The sequence below is a fragment of the Pteronotus mesoamericanus genome, unplaced genomic scaffold (genome assembly GCF_021234165.1).
Source record: "Pteronotus mesoamericanus isolate MK-2021 breed Mesoamerican mustached bat unplaced genomic scaffold, CSHL_Meso_final scaffold_31, whole genome shotgun sequence".
Lineage (NCBI taxonomy): Eukaryota > Metazoa > Chordata > Mammalia > Chiroptera > Mormoopidae > Pteronotus > Pteronotus mesoamericanus.
The window spans coordinates 29,469,816-29,497,449 of NW_026555312.1; the positions used below are offsets into that span (position 1 = coordinate 29,469,816).

The 27,634-nt window shown below is 40.1% G+C and overlaps 1 protein-coding gene across 1 annotated transcript; it reads right to left on the reverse strand.

Moving 5' to 3' along the window:
- Positions 1 to 409: 409 nt before the first annotated feature.
- LOC129085587 (mediator of RNA polymerase II transcription subunit 1-like) lies at positions 410 to 27,614 on the reverse strand. The gene is given in 7 exon segments (XM_054592003.1): positions 410 to 583; positions 14,179 to 15,446; positions 15,449 to 15,503; positions 15,506 to 15,555; positions 15,558 to 16,368; positions 27,153 to 27,243; positions 27,514 to 27,614. Coding segments are annotated over 7 exon segments (2,550 nt in total).
- Positions 27,615 to 27,634: the final 20 nt, after the last annotated feature.

Genomic DNA, 27,634 nt, shown 5'->3' on the forward strand with positions numbered 1-27,634 from the left:
ACCTTGGATTAAAATTTCTCACCAGTAGTTTGAACTTGTTTCTTACCTTGCAAAAGATTATCTTTTCTTTTGACAACAATTAATATTTTGGCTCACATGGGCAAATCATTTAGAGTATAGGTATATTCTACCTTGCAGGGAATTTGTCAATACTTAGTTCAAAGGAAGCTACCAAAACTGTATAACTTGAGGGCTGTCCTGAAAGGCCAGCTTCACATGTCCTCACAAGTTGCCTGACATCTTCGTTCTTGGACTCTCTGGTCTAAGGCAGTTATTGGAATGCCAGCTTGGGCATCAAAAGCTTATGCATCGTTTTCTCTATATGCCAGATTGTCCCATTTCACTGCTGGGCCAAGATTTATTTTGCAAACTGTTTGTAGAAACAACTTTTTCTCCTGAAAAACAACAATTATGTGTACAGGTCCTGCTGGAACATGGTCTTTAGCTCCAGCTGCTTCTGACTTGCCTGGAAGATCCCCGAGGTAAACTCTTCCCACTTGAGATCTATGAACAGGTTGATCAAACTGTTTGGGCTGATGGAATCCCAGGTAAAGCAGTTAATATCCAACCCATAAAAATTAACCTAAAATAAGGGGCGTAGACCCAATGGAAGAAATAGTACCCCCTGAAAGAGGAGGCTCTAGAGTAGATTAAGCCAATATTACAAAAATTCTTAAAATCAGGGCTAATTTTGGCATTCCAGTCTCCCTATAACACTCTTGTTTTGCTAGTCAAAAAGCCTCACTTTGATGAATATTGATTCGTACAGAATTTTAGAGCCATAAGTGATATTCATTCATCCGGCAATGCCCACCCTTATACTCTGTTGACCATGGTGCCTGGAGATAGCAAAATGGTTTTCAGTCCTAGATATCAAGGATGCCTTTTTCTGCATGCTAATAGAAGGACAGGCTTAACTACTGTTTGCCTTTGAATGGCAAGACCTGGAAACTGAAGTCATGCTCCAATATTGATGGACTGTGCTGCCACAAGGATTTAATAACTTCCCCCTATATTTGGAGAAGTGCTGGAAAAAGATTTAAGGGATGTTTCAATTGAAATTAAGAGGGTTTTTTTTACAACATATAAATGACATACAGGGTCTGGCAGAAATAACACCCCATTTTTATTACAAAATCAAAAGCATGTAATTCTGTAACATAACAATATCACACTCAAGCACACCATATGACATTTTAGGTGAAATGTTTAAATTAAAATTATAAATTAGTACGCCCATATTGTTACTCCACCAACCACACTCAAGTAGGCTTTACTTCTGCTGGACCCTGCATAGATAGCTAACACTACCTATGAGGACTAATGGTGTTTGCTCAACACCATCACTGTTCTAAATCATTTGGAAAAAAGGAGAAAAAGGTATTGCCCCACAAGGCACAGATTTGCAAACAGGAGGTGGCACATCTGGGATTTCAACTGAAACAGGGTACTAGGAGCTTGATGGAAGATAGAAAACAAGACCTTGATGCAGTAAAAATCCCAGAGAACCAAGGCAGCTTCGTGAGTTCTCAGGGATCACTGGGTTCTGCTGAATTTGCATTCCAAACTTTGGACTTACAGCAAAACCCCTCTACAATTCTTTAAAAGGCCTAGACTCTGAACCCTTTGAATGGACAAGTAATTGTCAGGTAGCATTTGACACTATAAAGGAAAAGCTAGTTTTGGCTCCCAGACTAGGATTGCCCAATTTACAGAAGCTTTTCAAATTGTACGTTCATGAAAGTCAAGAGATTGGAATGGGTTTATTAACCCAGATCCTGGGAAGCATCCCTAGGCCCATTGCCTATCTCTCAAATAAAATGGATCACATGACAAAGGGGTGGCCACCATGTCTTTGAGCAGTAGCAGCTACCTGTGACATCTTACAGGAAGCTGAGAAGTTTACTTTGGGGCAGCCTACTATAGTATTGGTACACCAGGTCCTAACTCTGTTGGAACAGAAAAGAGGGTACTGGCTGACAGCAGGGCACATGGGAAAATGTCAGACCATTCTGCTGGACAACCCACATGTTTCTTTACAGACTACTACAAACTTGAACCTGACCACCCTGATCCCAGACACAGAGACTCAGTCCTCAAGCATAACTGCTTGGAAATCATTGGTCAAGTTTATTCTAGCAGGCTGGATCTACTGGATGAGCTACTGGCATCACCAGACTGGAGGGTACATACAGAGAGGAGTAGCTTTGTGGACAATGGCCAATGATGAGCAGGGTACACGGGACCCACATTAGACACTGTAATAGAAACCCAAACCCCTGTGCTGGGAACCTCAGCACAAAAGGCTGAGTTGATAGTCCTCATAAGAGCCTTAGTACTGCCCTAAGGAAAGAAGGTTAACATCTACAAGGACTCCAAATATGCCTTCACAGTAGTCCATCTCTATGGAGCAATATGGAAGGAGAGGAGGTTCTTAATCTTGGGGACCAAGGATGTCAAACATGCAGAAGAAATTTTACAATTGCTAGAAGCAGTGAATCATCTACAGAACCAGGCTGCCATAATGCACTCCCAGGACACCAAAGGGATGGTTCCCAAATGAGCCAGGGAAACCAAACCTTTGATAAAGTGGTGAGGAAAGCAGCTGGAGGGCCACCACACCTGGGGGTTTTTATCTCCTGCTTGGACTTGGCAAAATTTAACCCCCATTACACAAAACAAGATGAGGAATGGGCCCATGAATGAGGATGCTCTAACATTGATCTCAATTCCATAAAGAAGATCAACAGCCCTGGCATGATCTTACTCACCAATGCTCTAGTGTATCCCCTCTTCAAACACCAACAAGAAAGGACCCATTATGGAAGGGATGCTTTGATGTACTTCATTAGACCACACATGAAGGGCCCTCATTTGCAAAGGGCTGTTCAGAGGATCACACAAGCCTGCCAGATATGTGCCAAAAACACTCCTAAGGCAGAATGCACTCCAGCAGAAAAGGGAGTGTAATATAAAAGGTTATGCCCATTTGAGGATTGACAAGTGGACTTTACAAAAGTGTCTAAAACCAGAGGGAATTTCAAATTTTTAGTATTTTTTGTGGACACTCTTTCTGTATGGGTAGAGACATACTCCATTAGAACTGAGAAGGCAACTGAGGTAGCAAAACTTTTACTTAAATATTACTGGGTTTGGACTTCATCACAGCATTCAGAGTGACAGTGGATCATTGTTCACTTTGGAGATCTCCCAGAAGGTTGGACAGGCACCACAAATACAGTGGAAGTTACATGCATGTTGGAGGCCTCAATCTATGGAAAAGACCAAGAAAATGAATCACATGATAAAGAAGACCCTGGAAAAAATACGCCAGGAAATGCAGTTGAAATGGGACCAGACACTCCCCATTGTCTTGCTCTAGATTAGGGTAGCTCCCAGAAGTGGACTTAAATTAAGCCCTTTTGAAATAATTTATGGAATACTCTTCCAAATTTTGGTTTTAGGAGTGCCCTCTCCCCAAAGGTTTGAAGCACAAGTCAAAAATTAAACAATATGTGCAACATTTAGGGCAAACACTAATGTTTTTGCAAAAGTTTGCTCCTTGCAGTTCCACCTATCCACATGATGAGCCCTCATACTCATTCCAGCTGAGGGACTGAGTCTTACTAAAAACCTGAAGACTCAAGGCCCCAAACTGCAGCTAGCTAAGCAATGGACTGCTCCCTATGACATCCTATTGACAAAGCACTCTTCCCTGAAACTCATGGGAGTCAAGTCTTGGATCCACCATACAAGGATAATATAGGCTCACCCAAGAAGGACTCAAAGCCTGATGCTGTGGTTGATGCTGAAATGGAAAGCTGGACTTGCACTCTGGAAGGAGATTTGAAATTTCTCTTTCAGATGAAGACAGCAGGCCCCAATGCAAAACTACAACATTTCTTTTATGTTATTTATGTGTTTGCAAATCTAGGAACTTTTAGCTGCTTGATACTGAGTTAGAGTATGGTCCTTCCCAGTATTGAAAAAAACAAGGATTAAAAGTGAGTTGTGACTAAAGCTGAATGAGTATAGATAGTTTGAGAGTTTTAAGGAAAGAAATCTCTTCTCTTGGTTCCATGCTTGATTTCTGATTTTGTGGGAACTACTGGGAACTTTGTTGCTTGGTTTATATCAGGAATCATCATGTCTCTACTGTCAGGCTAGTTGGTGCACTGGTAGGCAAGAGAATGTCTCTATCATTGCGACTTTGGGCAGCTGGGACCTAAGATGCTGGTGGGCATACCAGCTGGAGTTAGAGGGCATGTCTCTGCTATAAGACTAGTTGCCACAATGGGGGCTGAGAGAATATCTCTACCATTGGGTTTTGGGCCATTTGGACCTAAGAGAGATCTGTGGGACTGGTTGGTGGGATTGGTTGGTGTGACACAAGATTCTAAGGCAAGTTCTGGTCCTTTCCCTCTTTTTTCTGAACCTTTGTCTTTGTTTCTATTATTAAAAGAAACTGAGGGTCTGTAAGAGTTAAAACTTCACATTAAGTTGGAAAGAAAACAATGGAAAGCATAAGGCATGGAAATGCAATTTTGGTGGATATTGGAAGGATAAGTCTTTTCCTTTTTGCTTTGTATTTTTCTCCCTATCTGATACCTCCAGGATTTGGCATTCTTAATGGGTGAATAATGACATAAAGCTTCTTTGCATGAAACCAGTAAGACACACCTCAAGTTGTGGTTTTAATAACAAGACTTTGACTAGAATGTCATGCCCAAAGGAAGCATGCCTGGGAACAGAGATTGACTTTCAAAGACCTTTGCTAGAAAGCCACTGGAGAAATGGCCTGGTACCTTGTTTGGTCATGTGGTTCATGGCAGTTATTCCAGGGAAGGAACGAAGGTTGCTTTCCTGAAAGATGGTTAAGGTATTGTAGGCAAAGCTGGATGGCAGGTGTGGTGTATGGCTTCTGTGTCCTGAAGGGCTAAGTGTCAATCTAAAGGTTCTTTGCGGAAGTTCAAGGAAAGCAGATTTAAAGAGCTTAGGTGATCAATTGCTGTTATTGTTATGGTCACACAAATGATGAGGCAAAATTAAAAACTAGCTGCCTCTTTGATGACAATGAGGATAATCTTAGGGAGAAAAATTAGATATCAATGAAAATCATAATGCTAAGTTGTGAATATCAGAACACAGCTAACTGTATTCAAAGTTTTGTTTTCACTTGGCAGCTGAATTGGCTTACCTCAGCACCTGATGACATCACCAGAGATGTTTAATTTACAGGTATGAAGGATTTGTCAAATTCCACTGTTTGATACCATTCTAGCAAAGGTCTTGCAACTGCATGTCTTCTCAAAGGACAGTTTCGCAGACTCAGAGACAGGTTTGTGATTTGTTGTGTGAATTAACCTGTGTGTCCTTCCTTCTGTTTTCATAGGGTGAGTGCCTATGACCTCATTTACCTGGGTGTTTGCTTACACAGTATAAGCCCCACTTCGTAAACCCATCTGCATCACTGCCTCCTGAAACTCAACAATATGGTTGGACTAAATAGTTGAGTTGGTGAAGTATGGGGGAGCCTATTGGCTTCACTTTACAACTGCTTTCCTTTTCTGACCTAATGGTTTAGACAGAAAAGGCCCAGAAGTGTTAAAGAGTGGAATTTCAGAATGTTTCCCTCAGCCTAATTTAAGTGTAGTGGGCAGTAGGGCACCAGACAGATGTGACACTCCTTGCACACTTTCCTCCAAGGAAGCAACTTTTTCTTAATTAGGGGTACTGTAGAATTAGTCTCTACTTTTATCATTTAGTTGTTATGGTTCTGATTGTGCCTTCTAACCCTTTTGCTGTATTTGTCACTTCTAGAATATAAGATTTCTAACTTGTCCAGCAATGCCATCCTTTGGATATCACACACAGCACTTCCAGGGATAACCAACTGGCTTGGACTTTGCAAGATCTTTCTCCCTTGCATAAAGGCTCTCCTCTACTCTGGAGTCCTTTTTGTTAAGGATCTGTGGATCAAGGGATAGGTAGGACTATGTTTCTGGCCAACAGAAAATTGCTACAGAAGAATGAGACTTTCATCCATTTGTCTATGTAAAATTACAAAGTCTAGATGTGTTAAAGGTGGGAACTGTAATGTGGGGTCTGGCCAGATTGCTGGGCACAAGAGAATGGGAACCCCAGGAACAGCATGAGAGGCTGTACACCAACTCTCCAGCACAGAGATTGGGGAGGGGTTGAGGAACGCTGAGGAATGTGCATGAGCAGTTGCCCTGGCAACCAGACAATGAGCAGTTATGGAACTAAGTATCTTCCTGTGTGCTTCTGCTATGTAGAGGATTTCAAACCAGACTATATCAAGTGAAGAGCACAGAAATACAACTCTCTTTGTTCGCCTCTCTTTCCAGGCCACCAGGGACTCAAGTCGCTAGAGACCGTGTAGTCCATGAATGTTCCTGGCATCCCTACCCTAGTTCTGCATGGGCCTGGTTGGCCAGAAGAACAGCAGGTGCTGGGCCAGTTTGGGAGAAGGGGAGAAAACCTGGGGCTCTGAAAGCTGCCTGGCCAGGTGACAAGCCCCGTGCCCCTCTGCCACACGAGAAGCCAAGGCAGCACAGGTGACTGGAGCTGTGCTAGCTGGCTAGGTACACAGACACACTGAAGGGCAGTTGCCAGAGGAAGAGGGCAGCTAACCATGAGTAGGACACCTGGATGTACGGACTCTGAAAGGTGCTTGAAGCCAGACAGTGACCAGAAACCAGCTAAGCCACCTGCATTTCGTAAAGGATGGTACTTTTTGGGTGAAGAAGAGGTTCTTGGTGCAGCCTTGAACTGAGCCTGCAGAGGGTGGCATGGTGATTTTCTTTGGGTGTCTTAGAGAAGATGGATTTTGAGGCAAAAACTTGTCATTATTTCAAACTGTATTGGCTTTGAATAAAAGATTCCTTTCACATATAGCAAGGACTCATGGACAAAACCAAAGAGGAAGGATTGAGGGAGGGAGAGGGAGGAGGGGGCAAGAGAAAGTGGTGGGGGGAAGGCAGAGACAAATGTATTTGAAAAAATAAATAAATTAACTTTAAAAAAAAGATTCCTTTCCCTTTCCATTGAAGTCTGCCCCCAAAATTTTTGCCTGCTGGAGGCAAGCAGTAAGACCTCACTGGTTTTTTGGTTATACTTTTTTGTTGTTCTTGAAGGCAGAAGAGCAAATCTGAATCTGATCCCTGTTACTCCATCACTGCCAAAAGTACATATCCTGAATTTAGTTCTGTTTTAATTTCCTTACGATTAGTACTGATGCATTCTCTTCTCCAGTTTCAGTGTCCACCATCAGTCTGTTCTCCAAATTGTTTCTATTTTTTTGGTTGTTTATTTTGTTTTTCAGATTCAATGAGTAAGTGAAATCATATAATGTTTGTTTGACTTATTTCACTTAGCATAATACCCTCTAGGTCGAGGTAATATTTCATTCTTTTTTTCTGGCTGAGTAGTATTCCATTGTGTATTTGTACCACAGCTTTTTTAATCCACTCATCTAATAAGGAGCATTAGGGTTGCTTCCTTTCTTGTCTATTGTAAATAATGATACCATATAATTTCACTCATGTGGAATCTAATGAACAAACTGAGCTAACAAGAGATAGACTCATAGATAGCAGGATGAGCTAGTTGTGGAGGATTAGGGGATGGAGGGATTGAGCAAGAAGGAAAAAAGACTTATGGACATGGACAACAGTGTGGTGATTGCTGGGGGGAGGATAGTAAAAGAGAACTAAATGGTAATGGAAAAAATATAATAAAGATTAAATAAAAAATTAAAAATAAAAAAATGAACATTGAGAGTGCATACATTTTCTCAAATCAGTGTTTTGGGTTTCTTTTAATATAGTTCTAGAAGTGAAATTGGTTCATGAAGAAGTTTTATTTTTAATTTTCTGTGGAATATTCACACTGTTTTGCATAGTGGGTGCACCAATCAGTATTCCCACCAACTGTGCACTAGCATTCCCTTTTCTCCACATTCTTGCCAACACTTGTTTGTTGATTTATTGGTGATAGCCATTCTAACAGGTGTGAAGTGGTATTTCATTGTTGTTTTCATTTGTATTTTATGATGATTAGTGATATTGAGCAACTTTTCACATGTCTATTAGCTGTCTGTATGTCTAATTTGATTTTTATTTTACTTAAATCTTTAAAATCAGGATTCTCTTTATTCCTCTTGTTTCCCTGTTGAAATCTTGAATTCTGAAAATGTACTAGATCATCTTTGTCTTGTAATTGCTAAAATGTGTCTGGAAATAAACTCCTTTCAACATAGAGAGAGGCTTTTTCTTTCCTTTTCTTTTATTTTTAAATTAATTTATTCCACAAACTTTTATTGATCACCTATTATTTTAATACTTCCCTGTTTAGAAGATTGCACCATATTTGGGAGGGTTATCATAACAATATGGTAAGTATGATGACAGGACACAAGGTACCATGAGATGACAGAGATGGAAGTCAAGTCTAATTTTCCTGGAAGAGATCTTACCAGAAGTAGGAGGAGAAAGAGTTTAGCAGGCAACTAGTTAGAAATGAAATAATTTCTGTTGTTTTATTTTTCTTCTAGATGGCAGCCTTTAGAAAAATGATAGAGATTAGAGTACAACAATCTAAAATAAGGTATGAAGTTTGCTTTGGTTAGATTATAGAAGGACAAGACAGAAATGATAAGGGTCAAACAAGAAGACATAAGAAGGTGACAGGTCTTGAAGGATATTGCATGGCATGTGAAAATTTTTGGACCTTTTACAGAAGTGTTTGGAGAAAAAGTTAAAGCTTTTTTGCTAATGAAGTGATAAGACCAGATTAAATTTTATAAAGATCATTCTGGATGCTGTGAAGAATGTATTATGTCAGAGCAAAACTGTAGGGAGAATGACAGGGAGGCTTGGTTTATTTCATATATGAAAATATGATGAACTAAGAGTGGCACTGGGAATTGAGACAGAAGAGATGAAATCAGGGAATATGTGATGAACTGGCAGAACAGAGGAAATTGGTAGAATTTGGTGACTGATTGGATGTGGCGGGAGAAAGAGACAGATGATTCAAAGATGACCCTTATGTCTCTAGGTCTAATGGCTGTGAGAATATCTGGGCTATTCACTGGAAAGTAGGGTACTAAAGAAAGAATGTATTTGGACTACAAAGATAATGAACTCGATTTTAGATATATCAAATTTGAACTGCTTTTGACATATAACTGTAGTTGTCTGGACATATATTGTTGCAGCTCTGTAGAGATATTTATGAGTGATATAGGGTTCTTCGGTTTATAATTGATAGATTTAGATGGTGACCCTGGAATGGATGCAAGTTATTCCTAGGGGACAAATTTGCACTTGTATCTGGAACTTAAGTACTTTGAATATCTATATTCCATTATTTTCTATTTCTAAAGAATTATGAAAACAAGACCTCAATCATTGTGTCTCTTTGTCATTACATCTGACATCTAAAAGAAAATTTGGCAATTAATTAAATAATTTTTCATTAATAATTGCAACTTGCACATGCACATTTTTCCACTAACTAAGAAAAAGCATGAGGCTTTAAAACCATATAGATGTAAACTCTGTCCCTGTAGTGGAAATATGGGGGTTGAGTTAAACACTTGGTCTTTAGTAACCTTTTGGAATGTTTTTACTGTTAAACCCATGACAATGAACTTCTTTTTTATATAGTCTGTCCTGTGATTCCCCAAAACAATAGATATCTTTCTGAGTTTTTTGACCTATATTCTCATATTGCACACAATCTCATATTGCCCTATTGGCCAATCTTAATCTTATACATCGATTATTTTAGTTACTATTCATGTAAAGTTGGACTTTTTTAGAACTTTCCCCTTGTTTTTCAGTGCAATATGACCTTTGAATTCAGACAGGCTTGTCTGAGCCCAGCTCTGTTACTGACTGGCTCTATGACAACAAGAAAACCCTTGAACCTTTCTGAGTCTGGATTTCTGCATCTAAAAATTGAGGATGAAATGAAATTGTTGTAGGGTTGTTGCAAGGATTACATTATATAATACATATGAAGTGCTTGATACAGTGACTGAAACATACACATACTTAATAAGTTGGTCATTGCTGTTTATGTTGTTACTGTGTACTTGGTGTCTTCTCTAGTGATCAGTCTAATTCAGTCTCACCAGCACTTGGTGAGAACCTTATGCTTTGCTCAGGCCCCACACTAGAGGCACATTCAAAGATGAACAAGCCCTAATTAGCATCCTGAAAGAATTCACCCTAAGGTTTTATCACCATTATTTCTTACTTTACATTTGCTTGTGGTATCCAACCCCTTACTCCACCCAGGGGAAATATTTTTAAAGCTTTTTCCAATCATCTTTGGACTTTGAGAGACTTTTGGTCTGTGGTGACTGGGAATTCTCACTTGGAACTCTTTGTTCAGGCCTCTGTCAGAAAAGAACACACACACACACACACACACACACACACACACACACACACACACTATACTAATTTAGGAAAATAACATTTGGCAGGAACTTGGCAATAATTAACCTTTGTTGCCAGAATTCTTGTTCACAGTGTGGGAGGCTCAGATGACAATTAAATGCATTTTCCTATAAATTCTCAGTAGTATGCTTAGTTTTTATTGGTGGCTAATAGCTACCCTATCTCTAAGGCAACCAAAATTCACAGCTTGCATAATAGGCGGATCAGCATACATAAATATCATGTTGCATTGTTGGAGCCCAGCTCCATTTCTCATCATTTTTGAGTGACATTGGACTTATCTATATTTTTTTTTCCACTTAGTGCTTTGTCATTCAGTACTTTCCTTCTATCTGAAAGACCAAGATACCTATTTAATAAAAAACAATACCTACTATTTTGAGTGCCAACTGAGTTATGAGCTGTACTCAGAACTTCATATTCATTATCTGATTTAATTTGCACAGCTCTTCAAGGTAGGTATTAGTATTCCCATTTAAAAGATGGTGAAAACAAGATTTAAAGATAAGCAAGTGCTTAGTTTAAGGTGATTCAGCTGGAAACTGATGGATGTGAAGAGTCCTCTGAAATATTTGTCTGAGGCCAAAGCCCGCAATTGTTCCTTCATACTCTGTGGACTTTATTAAGGTAAGGTGCTATCATGTTTTTAGATACTCTCATTGTACCTGTCATCACACAATGCATTTCCAGAAAATTACTGATGCATCTATTCAGCTCCACAGCTCACACTTGAGCATTTTCTGTTCAGTACAGGAACATTAAGAAGATAATGCAGAAAGACAAAGGACAAAATACTTCCCTGTCTCCTTCCTCAGCTGCTGTGTGGTGCCAGGTAAAATATTTAAATTTGTTTTTGTCATGTTTTTGAGTTACCAAAGATGTTTACTTATATACACACACAGCTTTTTATATAATTGAAGACAAAGGTAAAGGTTGGCCAAAAGCTGTGAACTGGAGCAGGGAAAAAACATGAGATGCATTAGTTGTTTGCTCTTAATTTGCGGTTTCTGATCTTGTCTGTTTCTTTGTAGGTTTATAGCCTAGTGGGAGGAGCCATACACATTAGCACAAATGATATTTTTAACAAATATTTTCAACTTTGTCTCCTCTGATATATTGCTATAGATTTGATTAAATACTGTATTTGGGCTTAATGTGAAAAGATGTTTTTCAAGGTCCAGAATTTGGCAACTATTTTCTTTTAGCACACACTTTGTGACAGCATGGATGGAACTAGAGAGCATTATGCTAAGCGAAAAAAGCCAGGGGGCAAAAGACAAATACCATATGATCTCACCTATAAGCGGAACTTAACCAACAATACAAAGAGGCAAGGAAAATAAGACCAGCAACACTGAAAGGAAAAGAAACCAACAGAGACAAGAGGGAAGGAGGGGGGGGGGGAAGGAAAGGAAGGGGGAAAGTCAAGGAACATATAGCAAGGACTCATGGACAAAACCAAAGAGGTAGAGTTGAGGGAGGATGGGAGGGAGGGAGGGGGCAAGGGAAAGTGGTGGGGGGTAGGTAGAGACAAATGTAGTTGAAAAAATAAATTAATTAATTAAAAAAAGAAACCGGATACAAATGTATTTGAAAAAATAAATTAACTAATTAAAAAGAAGAAAAAAGAAACCAACAGAGACAAGAGGGAAAGAGAGAAGGATGGACAGGGAAAAGGAAGGAAAGGGTCAAGTCAAGGAACATATAGCAAGGACTCATGGACACAGCCAAAGTGGGGAAGGGAGAGGGAGAGGGGCGGGGGGGCAGGGGAAAGTGGTGGGGGGTAGGCAGAGACAAATGTGTTTGAAAAAAAAGAAAGAAAGAAAGAAAGAAAGAATTAAAAAAAAATAAAGATCATTTCATTATCTTCTGGATTCTATTGTTTCTCCTGAAAAGTCTATTATAGGTATAGTTTTTGCTATTCTGAATGTGATATAGTTCCCTCGTTACTGCCTTCAGCTCTCACCCCTGGCTACTTTTAAGATTTCTTTTTGTTTTTAGTTTTCAGCATGTTGACGTATGATGTTGTCATACTGATGTAACTCTGAGGTATTTAAAAGTATTTTTTCTCTTTTGTATTTACCCTACTTTAAATTTATGGAGTTTCTTAAACATGTGGAGTAATGTTCTAACCATTTTGGAAAAATTGTTGGCTAATTCCTCTTCAAATATAGCTTTTGGTCCTTTACATCTTTCTTTTTCTCTCTTCTCCTTAAACTACAGTTACTAATAAGTTAGATCTTTTTCACTGTGTCATGTATTTCTTATGCCCTTATATTTATTTTCTACATTTTTTCCTTTGCTTCAGTCTTTTAACTAACTGGTTTCCCAATCATTAATTCTATCTGCTGGTTCTGTTTTGTTTATCATTGAGTACATCTTTGAATTCTTAATTTTGATAACTATATTTTTAATTTCTAACCTTTTGATTTTTAATAAGTTGTTATAAATATAAGTTACCCATCTTTGTCATCTATTTTTGTGACTGTATTAATCATAGCTATTTAAAAATTCTATCTGATAACAACAATACTTAGATCACTTGTGGGTCTGTTGCTATTGTCTACACTTTCTCCTATTTTTCATTCATTTTGTTCTATTTATCAACATACTTGATAATTTATGATTGAATATTGCAGATAAAATCATATATTCTCTAGTAATGTTACTTTTTATCACAGAGTATTTACTTTTTATTCTGACAGATACATAAGGGCAGATCATCTTGATCCAATAAGGGGTTGAGATGCTTCAACTCTTTATGTGGGCTATTCTATTTCTAGTTTTCTCTTATTATCAGGGCCTACATCTTCAGGTGTTTCTCTTTTCTTTCAGATACCATGAGTTTTCTGAAAGCTCTGCTAAGTTTTGTTGCCTCTTGGCTGATACTCTCCTACTGGCTTCTCAGATTCATTGCACAGTTTGGGAGCTGACAAATACCTCAGGATGAAATGCAATGCAGGACCTTGTGCTCAATTATCTGTGATTTCTGTGTCTCCAAATTCTTGGATTCTTTAGTACTGCTGCCTTGGTAGTCCTGGATTCCAATTTCCTCTCCTTTGTTCTGTGACACCTGATGGAAGCTGCTTTCTGCCTGTGCTGGTGTTGTTTAGGATATAGCAAATGCTTCAAGGGGAAAGCAAAAAAGAATTCAGAGCTCACCTATGTTGTTGTTTTTGTTGTTTTCTGAGATCATTCTTCTTCAAATCTTGGATGACTTGGGTACTGTCTTTTGTCTTTCAACAACTGCTTTTGTAATTTCTTCAGGTTTCATAGCTGTTCTAAATAGGTTGGTAAGATTGAACCAGGCTACTACTACTTCAGAGCTAGAAATAAATGTCCTATCTTAATAATTTTGAGTTAAGAGCTCCATTTCTTTTTTAGTCTCATTTAACCTACTCAGATGATTAAATACTTGTATTTAGGTCACAGCACTAAAAATAAAATAAGAAAATTGTGTTTCATTCCATACTCAAGTATAAAATGTTGTGATAATGACTTTCTGGTCTCAATCCCCCCATCTGTAAAATGGGCACTCCTTTTTCATTTATATAATTGTCAGGGCCACTGAATCTAAAGAAAATAGAGATTTTTTTTCCTGAAAAAAGGTGTTATTATTCTTCCATATCCTCTTTAAGTTAGTTTCATGTGGAAATTGAAAAATGAATTCTTTTTTTTTTAAGGATTGCTTTTTATTTCTGCTGGGAGATTTCCCTTTGGAACTCCCATGTTGGTTCTGAGAGGATGACATGGAAGAGCCACTTGAAGAAAAGGAAGATGATGATGCCATACAAGAATTAGATGATGGTGTAGTTTTCAATGAGCTTGAGGAGCCTAACCCTGAAGATGACTTCATGCCAGTGCTTGAACCAGTTCCAGATGTATGAGAATGACCAGAACATGAACTGATAGGGAACTTGGCTTTGGAGGATTGGAGAGTCCTGGGAATGGGCTTCATTGGAGAGGCGAGCTTATCAGAGCCTCCAGGTGGCCTTAAATGAGAAGGGGATATGTTTGGTTTACTTAAAGGATTCATAAGTGATGATGGCTTTTCTTGAAGTTTCATCTTGGTGCTGCTGGAGCCACTGCTCAGTTCATGCTTCGTAATGGGAGAGGAGCCTGGCTTTCCCCCAGACTGGGATGAATTTTTGGACTGGCTAGACCCAGAAGACCCTTGGCTAGAATATATGCTGCTACTTAACTTGGAACTTGAATCTTCGGATTTACTGTTTTTAATCTTGCCTGAGTTGAAAGCAAAAGATGAGGAAGAGGAGGAGGAAGAATAGCTATGGTGGCTTTTGCTGCCTGAGGAAGACACAGAACCATTTCTGGCCTGTTGACTGTGAAAATAGGGCTTGCCCACCATCACAGTTCCCTTAGGAATCTGAATAGTGATTTTGGGAATAGATAGTGTGGCAAAACCTGGGGGAGTCTGAGATCTTCCTGAACTGCCTGGAGACTTGGATCCATCTATACTGGTAGATGGGGTGAAAGGTTGGTTAGAAGAACTGTGAGATGGGGACTTCCCCTCAGTGTCTGCCTTCTTCTGTTCTGGAGGCTTATCTTTGCTTTTGCCATCATTAGAAGGGGTCCTACTGAACTTCCCTTGTTTGCTATCTAATCCTGGCCCTGACAGACTACTATTACTGGTGCCATTGCCTTCCTTCACTCTCTTTTGAGTCTCGTCTTTCCCTAAGTCCCCAGTGGTCAGTAAAGGACTCTGGCTACCACTGTGATGCTCCAAAAGATCTGCAGAACCCCAAACCTTACCAGCCACTGCTGTAATACTGAAATTGACTGTGTCAGCTTGGCTATTGCCTTTAAACTTAGTCTCCTCATTATGACCTCCACGCATTGGCACCCTCAAAATTCTTAGTGTCTGAAATGCACATCCTTTAAAATCATCATTATCTCCACTTTGGTTGCTTTAATCAAAGTATTCTTCTCCAAACCACTTTGGCTCTGGCTGTTCAACAAATAAGGATTGAAATCTACTCCATCAGAAAAAAAAAATGATTGGTAGGAGAGTCACTACTGGGGCTTCCAGCAGCATCTGCAATAGGTCAGCTGGATCCATGTATGGATTTTCATTGTTATTGGTTTGAAAGATATCAGGGGTATCAATGGGTGGGCAATCATCACTAGTGCTGGGAAGCTTAGAGGCTTCTTCTGCAAAGTCTGAAAGGAGATCAGTTACATCTGGGCTGATGCTGTCTGAACTGGATAGTCGGACTATCCTTTGAATACTGGGCTGGGGCAGAGGTACTGGTTGTGGGTAAGTTGTCAGGGGAATACTACAGTGGCTTGGAGCTGGAGTTATGTGTGGTGTATCCAGTGTATCAGCTGTCATGTTGACATCAATGATAGGGTTCTGTGAGTCAACATCCATTGAAAATAGCTCCCTCTGAAAGTCATCTTCAGTCTGGTGCTTGGGTTTGTCAGGTAGTAATCTTGATGATTTCTTCTTTGTCTTGTTGCTTCTCGAGCACATTTCCATCTGGGGTGAGCCAGAAGGGGAGTTCTGCCTTTCTAAAGGACTGCATCCATAAAGGGTTGAGAAATCCTGGGCAGGATTATCTTTAAGAAGGTTCATGAACATTGAGTGGTTCTTGGTGTTGCTGGCCATCAAAGAGACAGGTAGCAGCATGTGATGAGGAGGGGTTGGACTCGAGCCAAGGGTAGACTCCCAGTTCCCTGTGATTTGCAACAAACTGGTAAGAATTGGGTTCTGAGACACCTTGCTGAAGTCCTCCCCATGGCCAACTGACTCATGTTGATCTTTGATGCTCATGTTCATATTAAATAAGGTGGGACCCCCCTGAAAGGTGTTGGTTGGTGTAGTGGTACCACTCATTGGGTTGTTGCCTGTGGTCTGCTAGCTGGGGGCAGGAAAAATGAATTCTTAATAAAAAATATTGCTATAACAACCACCAGCAACAGTAATTCTCACATTGTATGATGCCTGTGTTTATCATCTCTCCAACCATTAAAGAAAACCAAAGAGAGGAATGAGCAGATGTTAACTCAGTGTGAAATTGTAGTCAGACTGCAACTTATGTTGAATTTGTATTTTCTTTACAGACTTGGCTTGCACAGCATTTGGAATAGATTTCAAGATATTTTCAGAGTAAAAATGAAATGGATTTGTTCACAGAGGTGACTCTTACCTAGATCATATGTGTCCATCAGATGCCACAGAGAGCTATGAGAGTAGATATGTGCCTGTTTTTTTGAGCACTGCTAAGTACATAAGTAGGTAAGCTGTTAATGTATATATAATCTTGGTAATCTTAGTAAGCCAAAATTGAGTCTAGGTTAATCTAATGTAAAAATAACACTTTCCTCTCTTATTAATAGGCTAGTTATTATCTAATGCTTGCTGTGGGTTCAGGGCTCCAGAATAAGTCATGCTTTGATGATAGGGTGGTTTGAGTTGTGCTGAGTTATTCATAAAGGGCCTGGACACAGAGTTTTGGTCGGCCTCAGGTCTCAGCTGAGATAGGGCTTATCAGATCCTCAGTCTTGCTTATCTCACGCAGGAGGAGGCACAGGAAATCTTGTATTGAATGTAGCAAGAAACACTGTGTGGTTGCAGTAGGGCAAAGAATAAACCATCTGAAAAAATATTATTTCTTCTTCTAGTTCCACTAATATATTTTGTCCCATTATTAATTCAAGTCATGAACTAGAATGAAAGTCAAGATATCCTAGAGATTAACCCTAGGGTATACAAGGTCTGTCTAGAAGGTATCTCACCATGTAATATGAAAAATAGAGACATTTATTGAAGAAAACACAAGATACAAGAAGCATTGTACATAGGAAAGTGATGCTTCAGTCCCCTTCAAAGTAGGCACCTTGGGATCTCACATAGTTCTTCCAATCACCATCAGCTGCCACATCGTATTTTCCTGAACTTCATCAACACTCTGAAATCTCTTCCCTTTCAAAGGTGATTTTAGTTTTGGGAGAAGCCAGAAATCACAGGGCACTAAATCTGACCTATAAGGGAACTGAGTCACCTGGGTGATTTGATGTTTTGACAAAAACTCAGCATAAGACATGATCCATGCACAGGCGCATTGTTGTGAGGAAGCTGCCAATCACCAGTTGCTCATACCTGTGGCCACTGAGTCATCTGAATAGTTTTCTTGGAGGAATATTTGAGCTTAATGCAAAATTTGATGCAGGTTTGTTGCTCTACTCACCCAGTCTTTTTGAATGTGACAGCCACACAGTACACCTGCTCACTCAATGATGTCTACTGCTAGATGAACTCCACTGACTAGTATGGTGAAGTTGCCATTTTTCATGCATGCATATTCCAGTCCACTCTTCCTGGCTTCTAGGTTGCATTGATGTGGTGCAAACCACTCTCATTATATTAACAATGGCTGGAATTTTTCTGGACAGACATTGTATATACACCATAGTCCTTCAAGTTCAGTAGTCCTCCATATATTTTAAAATATTCCCCAGTATAGGGGCTCTATGTCCTTCTCATTTTGACAATGTCTCATGGCCCACTACATGGGACCAGGGAAGATCTGAGCTGGAAGAAAACCAGGGAAAATAGATTTTGAATTTCTGATGGAGGTGGAGGTAGAGGCTATTTCCCCTGACCTCATTGACTGAATTTGTTCAGCAAGATCACTCTTGTAACACTTCAAATAGGCCCAAGCAAGATGAGAGAAGGCATGTGTCTTACCCATTTTTTCATCTTTCATGCTTAGCACAGTGCCTGACACAAAGGAGGCACCCAACAGGTGCTGAACTGAATGAAGAGGCTTTAGAATATGTCTCAGCATAAGCAGGGGTATTTCCATTCAAAGAACAATGAAAAGATATACTGTGCCTGCCTTCTCCTCTACCCAGGTGCAAAGCCTTTCTTTTATTACCCAAGTCTGATGATCTAGTAAAGCAATAAAATGACTGGCTATTTTTTTACATTACATGTAATTTATTGATATCTGTTGCAGCCTTTGATCTCAATAAGATGTGAAAGGAGAGAAGAGTGATGAGGTATGCATGGGGATGGGTCAGCTGGAGAGATGGCTAGTAACAGGTTGAAGGGAGAGAAACATGAAGAGCAGGAGGTTAAGGCTGAAGATACAATTTGATGTGTGTTCCAGTTTGTAACCTGCAGCTGTTGCCCAGCAATACAACCTGGGAGAAGGTATTTGAATGTTGGTCTTGCCACAAGAGCCCACGTTTTATTATTATCTATATTCTCTGCTGGGGAAAATGGAAGTTCTTTTAGTCCCATTGGAAAGTAAGTCTTATCCTCTTTATATTTTAGGCACTTCAGGGAATTTTGCTGTGCTCTAAATTTGGGTACTTTTTCAGATTACTTTCAGATGATCTGGAATGATGGCTGGTCTCTGGTGGGTTTACTTTTCTGTTAGAGAGCTCCAAGGTGCAACTGTTGTGGATGATATTTGTTTTGTTTGATTTGTGAAGATTTGGACCTTGTCCTTTACTGTCATTGTCTCAAAGGATTTAATCAAAGGCTATATGGAAGTAATGTCAACTAATTAGCTGTTTAAGTTACAGGGTAACTCTCTCTTAGTGCCTCAAATCTTTCACCTGAAACACAAACATGCATTAATTGTCAAGGAAGATGAGAAGTATATCAAATCATTTGCTGAGTTAAGGCCTCCCTGTTGACATAAGTACAGGAGCCCACAGGCTTGTGCAAGGTGGCTTGCAGCTGCAGATCTACTGTGCCGCAAGCAAGCTATCCAGCTGACAGCAGGTGAGTAACAAGTCTGATCTCAAGCAGGTTCACGAATGAGAGCACTATGATCTTGGCTCAGTTGCATTGTCTCTCTGCTCTGTTCATGGACAGTACTTGTTACAATCAGACTGCACACAACTCCTTTCTCAAATCAGAACTTTCAAGAGAAATATGAGATGGGATTTAAATGCACTTTGTTTATATTTTTAATACTTGTTTGTGGTTTTATAAAGGGGCCTTCTTTCATTCAGCCAATAACATTATTTTAGCACCAAGTATGTACCAGATAACATAGATACAAAGATCTGAATCCTACCAAGAAAGGGCTTGCAGCCCAGAATTGGAAAGAAATAGGAGATAATTACAAAACATCATTTAAAAAGTGTCTTGATAGGCAATGCTCTAAGTTTGGCACTTTACTAAGTGGATGGAGGTGAGGAGGTAGAATCAAGGGCTTTATACCACAGACTTAAATGAAGAAAAGAACTGTGTGGGTATTGACAGATATTGCCATATTTATATATGACTGATTTGGCTTAAAATCTGAGTGTGGCTCATATGAAAATTACCAGGCTAATATTAGCCACATTCATTTGCATTCAGGCTGTGGGCAGTCTACCTCTCTCCAGCTTCTTAATGTGTCTAACAATGCTGTTTGTATAGCCTTCACAATGAATCTGTTTCCCTTAACATTTTTCTGGATGATGAGATTATCCAATGTTGATGTTTACTAGTTTCAACATTAGCCATTATCTGGTTTGACACATATCATCTGTTTAACTCTGTATTTGTGCAATATAAACCAATTGACTTGAAGTTTTATAGTTCACATGTGTAGTAATTTGGACAGAAGTTGAACTGATTCACTTTGAACTACTAGCCAAAGGTAGAATTTGACAAATAAATCGATAATTAAAGAAAATTACAAGGGCTTATTTAATACTCTCAAAGAAAACCAATCATTTTAAAGCCTTTTAACTTGACAAGTATCCATTTTCTTTGAAAAGGATAAGAATTTTATTTCATATATTTTCCTGAAGAGCTACACATAAGTATCAGAGTCTAGTTCTATTATTCAAATTTTTAAAAAGATACTCAAATTGAACTTTTTAAAAAATCTGTAAGATTTTTTTCCAAATCATAGTGTAAATTAAGGTCATTTAATCGTTTAATTGAATTATTAATATTAACAGAATGATTCAAATAAGGATCAAGTTGGTTGATGTAAGAGAATTGTTCTTAAACTTTCTAAGGACATGAACCTTATGGACAGGCAGACTTACATCATAGTCGTAGTGGAAGGAAGGTTAGTTGCGACACGGACAAGTGATTTTGAAACTTCACCCAAAGACCACACATGGAACAGCAGGGACTGGAAGGGACCCTGAACCCTTTATTGCTCTCATCAGACCCCCAACTCTGGCTCCATGAAGCTACTTTGCAATGCTGTTCCCACTACCACTTGGTGGCCACAGTGGTTCCCTGGAATGAGTGGCAGCTCTCCATATCCACTGCTGGGCCCCACGTGTTATTCTTATTTTGACCCACTCATAATCAATTGTCCTTTAAGGTGGAGGGTTCATTGCTGAAGCCAAATGCTTGCAGATGAGTTGGGTGGGATCCACATCCCATAAGTGACTGTGACCTGAGTGAACCATACCTTCCTTCCACCATGTTCACTGGGCTCCTAATCCCAGGACCTTGGTCCTGACACTCTCTTCTACCAGTCTTTCTTTGAGTGTCCTGGTGCTATGTGGCCTTGCCCCACTCCAGGCCCCGGTGGGTGTGTGCATGTGTTCATGTTTTTGCAGTCCTTCTTCATGGCCCTTCTGCAGCATGCAGTGGCTGAGTGTGAGCTCTGGGGTTGGTCTGTCTAGATAGGAAACTTATTGTCGCTTTCCAGCTGTGTGACTTGGGGCTGAGTTTCTCATCTCTCTGTGTAACTTTTCTTTCACCTATAAAATAGGATGATACTAGTACTTACCATCTGGGGTAATTTGAGGATTAAATGGGTTAATACACTTGAATCACTTACAACAATGTTTGGCCATGGTAAACAGTCACTAAATATTCATTATTTAACTTGACAAATTAACAATATTCATACTATTCATTATGATCTTTATGTCCAAACTGTGTGAATGGGTTTGTGTGTGTGTAGGGGGAGAGCCTGTCAGTGAGTGGATTTATTATTTATCCTTTTGCCTCAGTTTCTTCATATGTAAAGCAGAAATAAAAATTCTGCCTTCCTTGCATGATTTTTCATATTAAGCCCTTAGAACAATACCTGGCACATAGAATTCAGTAAATATTTGTTGCTATTTTTGTGAATATGATTTATTAATTATTCACTCAAATTTAGAATACTGGTCTCTTGTGTTCATGAAGCCTTCTTGCTCAAATGTAATTCATGGATGAAAATAGATTTATAGAATGGAGCACGTAAGACCCAAATACAAAAGGATATTTAGTTGGAGGAGTGAAACTTAATTCTAGGACAGAACTGAAACTGTAGGCTCTTGTCCAAACAGTGTAAACAAAAAAAAAAATCCTGATAGGATGCTATCTTAGTTTCTTCTAGCTATTATAACAATTTACCATAAATTTAGTGGCTCAAAACAACACAAATTTATGCTCTAATATGCCTGGAGGCCAGAAGTCCAAAATCAGTTTCCTTGGACTGAAGTCAGGGTGTCAGCAGGGCTGGTTCCTTCTGGAACCTCTACAGGAAAATCCCACCCACATTCCTTAATCATATCTGCAAAGTCTCTATTGTCAGATAAGGTAATTTCACAAGTTCTAGGGATTTGAAAGTAGACATATTTGGGGGAGCCACTACTTAGCTGACCATAGATACTGAGAATATACCTTGAAAATGTCTCTTCCAGATTAGTTTCTTCACCTTCCTTTAAAATGAGAGTTGCCATTTCCTAAAATGAGTTCATCTAAGACAGAGTGCTGGGAGAAACTGTAACTCTTTAGGCTCTGGATGGGCAGAGGGGAGGAGAGCCTGGGGAAGCTTTTGGATCACACAGATTGAGAATAGACATAGTTTATGGCAATTATAAAATAAGAATGGACCACTCATTGGGTTGGTATATAGCAGCTGATAGAACAGACTGGGATGGTGTGGCTGGGTGTTTATTTGGCTATTTTTCTGTGCATTTACAGAATACACCATGACTCTACCACATTGGTGGTTCCATATCCAGACATGACACGGTAGGGAGGGGTGGTGGACCTAGGCTGTGGTCTCAGACAACTTTAAAAACCTCCAGTCATCTGAAATAACAGGGTCAAGCTCCAGAAGGGCTGACTTGGCCTCTTAATGACCTCATCCTGTCTGTTCTACTGATTCACTGGGCTTTCCTGACTTCTATAATGAAGATGCAGAGGCTTTGGGCATAACCATGCAACACCTGGTCCATAGGAAAGATAATTTGTGACCTGATGGTCAGAGAGTCTGTGTGATGAACTGGCTCAAGAAGGCTTGGAGGCTTTAAGAAAATGATTGGATGACAATATAATCACATGTGCTTTCAATAAGAAAGAAGAGAAAGCATATAGAGAAACAAATGCTGACCCTGGAAGCAGCTGCATGACTTAGGTTTTAAAGGAAAGATAAAAGGAGAGCCTGATAGCCAATGATCCATGCAGTCAGGAGAAGTGGGTGGGAGAGCAAAAGCAGAGAAAAAGCTGTGGCTTATGAAAATACTAAGGATGCAACGAGAGGTTTTCAAGAAGCCATTGTTTGGAGTAAACTCCACATGGAATGTGTAGACTCTGAGCTTGAGGTGGTGGGCTGATGCTGAGATGAAAGTGTGAACACAGAATTATTTAATCCTCAATTTACATCTGCCTTTTCCTTGGAGGAGAGTGATATTAAAACTCAAGTAAATGGGACAAATAAAAGATCATTAAGAGGGCTTTAAAATTCAAAATAAATAAGGAATAGTTTGCTTAATTATTAAATGAGATTTAGTTTTGGCATGACGATTGATGGTATCTTCTGATATCCTAGGGTGGAGATATAAAGATATGTGGGTTGAATTATAGGGCATTGTGATGGATTTATGGCTGACAGAATAACTGCAGGTATGTAAATTTGAAATGACATGCTGTGGTGTTGGACTTGGAGGGACAGTGAAGGCTACAGTTCAGCCTTGTGGGGTCTCCCACATGCCCCTGTTCCATGTGCAGGAACCAGGCCCTCAAGTGCACCTGGACAGCCTGAGAAGGATCTCTCCATTCCTCTCACTTTGGTCACGTGGCCATGGGCTTGTAAGAAAAGATGACTAATGACTATCTGCTTCTCAGACAGATGGTGTTCAGTCTTCCTTATTTTAACTTACTTTTATTTCCAGTCCTGAAAAGGACAGTTATGAAAGTTCCTGAGTCTTTGGTGATTTCCTGATATAATTTGGGCTGATTTTCAGCCTTTTCCTTCTGATACCTGTGGATTTAGCTTTCTGGGTCTGTATGCTATTTACAATAATTTCACATGTGCTTTCCAGCTTCCAGCATGTGGTGGCTGTTTTCTCCTGCTCTCCCCATGGGTTTATATCTTTAAATAACCCTTGACTAGTTTTAGTAAGATTTCCACAGGAATAAAAAGTTGCATTGATTCAAGCAACTTTCTTAATCTGGAAGCCAGTGCTTTATATTTCCTATAGTCACACTATGAGGTGGCTCACCAAGTATGTCAGAGTGAAAGAACTTGTGTGCTTTTTCAGGATGGAAGCTCAATAATGCCAATGATGGCACTGGGAATTTTCTGGAGAAAGTTAAAGTCTGCAAAGTGTATCATAAACTGGGAGTTTCTATGGATGTTTTCTGCCCATTTATCAGTTCAATATTTCAGGTGGCAAAGATCCCAATGACAAAGAACCTTTCAAAATTACCCCAGAGCTTGGGGGCCCATAATACAGAGGAGGATCCATGATTCTGACATTCAGCCATGTCTCCCAGCTTTAAGCTGTCCCTTTCAGACAGTTTGTTATCTCTAAGTTTCTCCCCTGTCTTTTTCTGTTTTATACCCCAGCTTTACCTATTAGTAGACACTATAAATATCACTTAGAGTTATTAAGTAATAGAGACTGCAAACATCTAAGCAGTGTAAAGATAGTCTTTGCATTTGGTAATATTTGCACACTGTATTTGTGGAATTTCTAGGGGAGAAACTAATTAATCTGTTAAGGGTAAGCATTTAAGTCACACAATATGTGGTTTAATTGGCTCCATTAATGCTTGAGATGAAAACCTTAGCTTCTATCTCTTACATGCTTAGAATGAAAAGTATGTGTAATTTAAAAGGAAACTGATCCAGTAGTCATGAAAGTACATCCTGAAGAGTAATTATAGAAGATGTGGCAGCTGTCAGCCAAGAAAATGATAGAAAGAGAACAGAAGAGTTTGTAAAATCATATTACAACCTATTGGAATGTTCTTGTTTGCTCTGAGCTGGCTTTGTGGAAAGTGTGTGCCTTTGTTGGCTCTGTCTGTCAGCTGCACACTGGCCCCTGGCCTGAAAGAGGGATGTCATTTGTGGAGCAGATGACTTTCTTCTGTTAGGATGTGACACTCTGTTAAGGTGTGAAAGTCATGTGCTATTGGTCCTGTTACTTCATTGGGGCCATTTCGGAATTTTGGGTTTGGCTCCTGCCACTGCTTTCTTTAGGAACAGACTGTGAAGTCTCTGAATGAGGCCCATATGCCTCACTCGGCAATAATAAACTGGTTGGAACTTAACAGATATCAGTTGAATGTCCAATGACCACTGACCATTTCTTTTTTTTTCTGGTTTAATGATTTTATTAATAATCAACAAGACTATTTCCATTTTTGTAGTCACTGACCTGGTTCAAGTAAGCATTAATTTGTGTCTAATCAAGTGTCATTTATACTGTGGGTACTTATAAATTCTTTTTGGTAAATGAGCAATATCTGGATTAATGAAACAGCCTTTTGTCTCACTCAGTTTCTTCCAATTATTATCTATTCTATATCTGTCAGGAATAAAGCACCTTTTCTTGAATTTCCACCTATATTTAATTCTCTGTTTATGAAACTACAGTTTAATTATTTAACAGAATCAAAATTCTTGTGCCTGGAATTAATTTTTTTGCACCAGTTTCCCTAGGTATTTATTCCTTCCTCTTTTTTAATCTCCTATTAGTTCACTGCATCTATATTTTTTAAAAAGTGCAGTTCAATTTTTTGATGTCTACCAAAAATTTTAATTTTTTGGCATTATAATCTCAAAAGTGTAAGTTTAAGAATTTCTCAAATAAATATACTAGCTTGTTGGAAAACAAAGGATAAAAGAAGGTTTCTGTGATTTCAGAAAATTCCATTTTCTTGGATCTAAATCAAAGGTGACTTGGGCAAGAATGGAATAAGCTCTGAGGGTGAAGTAGAAATGATGACTTATTGGGCCTTTCTCTTCGACAGCTGCTTCTTTTCCTTATTGTTGATACCAACTGAAAGGTTTTAATGTTCAAAGGAATAGAAATATTTTTCAGAGAAAGTTATCAGTGTAGTTTCTAACCTAGAGTATGCATACTATGTATGCATTTTAACCCTTAGATGGGGTTTTCAGAGGTTCTAGTGTTATAGATGCATGTCACACACAATTGAATTGTGCAGAGACTCTGTCCAGGTGCCATATTGGTAGTCAACCAAAATTTGTAATTTGTGCCAGAAGAATACATTGTGAATTCAACGATATAAGCCAGACCTTTGGAAGATCATGTATTTGTAAAGCAAATGTTTTTAAAAAATACAAATTAGGAGGAAGATGGTGGAGGAGTGAATGGGAGTCACGCTGACCTCCTCCCGAGACCAAACTGGAATTGTGACTAAATAGTGGAGAAATCACCTGGAAAACAATGGAACGATAAAGGGAGAGGAACCTTGGAGCCACGGACAGACAATGAATTCAATTCTCACACATCCCAATGGGTGAGAAGTGCGGTGGAGCCTCAAGAGGGTGGGCTGGGCACTCTCAGGCACCAGCACCAGAGGGACATTGAAACGGCCAGTTGGATCCCCCTGAGAAGAACAAGGTCTGAACCATGAACAAGGACCCCTAGACTACAGCAGCTAAAACCAGGAAAACACACAGACAAAACACAACCCCGAAAAGCTTAGGAGTACTCTCTGCCAGAGACAGGTGGCTGGAGATGCGAAGAGACATTTAAAGGGCCAACGCACAAATTTGCCGTCGCAACCACCCTCCTTGATCTCTGGGTAGAGGCGGCAGCAGAGTAGGCTGGTGCCAGAGGAAAGATTGGTGAGGAAAACTTTGTGAAGAGAACTGAGACAGTGGCCGGCGGAGCCCTGGTGATAACTCACTTCCCACTCTGTAGCTACCATCTCACTCAGGCATAAAGGAATCAATTAACCTGCCTTTTGTGCACTCCACACACAGCTTGTGCGCATGTGAGCTGGTGGGCTAAGTGCAGACAGGCTGGAAGAAATAGAGGATCCCTGGCCAAAGGGGTCACACTGCTGCATAGAGAGCCTTGAGGACAGACTAGAGACGGAGGCATTGGGGAAAGAACAGGAGGAGGAACCGGGGAGTCCCGACTCCCTCCCCATTCCATAGTCTCCAATTTGGGCAGGCAGGGCGCGCCCCCAAAGAGGCAGAAGGGGGCACGGACGAGCCAGACGGGCCGCAATTACAATGCGGTCCGCAGAAATAGTGGCTCCTTGGCTGAAGGGGTCACAGAACTGCCTAGAGACCCCTGAGGAGAGACTGGAGACAGAGGTGTTGGGGATAGAATAGGAAGAGGAACTTGGGAGTCCCGACTCCTTCTTCTCTCCGTAGTCTCCATTGTGCGGGAACAGGCCACACCACCAAAGAGCCAAAAGCTGAAAAGCACACAATAGACAGCCCCAAACCACCCAGTGCTGGCCTGCACACTCGCGCCAAGTGGCCGGCGAGGGTTGGTGAGCTTGTGTGTGGACCCGCATGGGATGGTGAGGGCTCCTGCAGGTTGGCGCTGACGTGGCCTGCAAGGGAGTGTGCAGATCGGTGAGGGCAGGCGTAAACTGACCAGTGCGGCCTGCGAGTACAGGGCGGTCTGCAGAAATAGTGGATCCGGGGCCGAAGGGGTCACAGAGCTGCCCAGAGTCACTGGAGGAGAGACTGGAGACAGGATTAACTGGAGAGTCCTAGAGCTGACTTCCTCCCATTTACATAGTCTCTATCTGGCGAGGGCAGGAAACACCCCCAAAGAGCCAAAAGCAGGGAAAGAACACTATAAAAGACCTTAAACTGACCAGTCCCAGGGTGCCCACCGGACACAGGCGCCAGAGAAGTGCCCGAGGTTGGGCGAATAAGCGCCCAGGTGGGCTGGAGATTCTGTCCGGCCGGGGAGCATGCTCAAGGACCTGCGTGAGA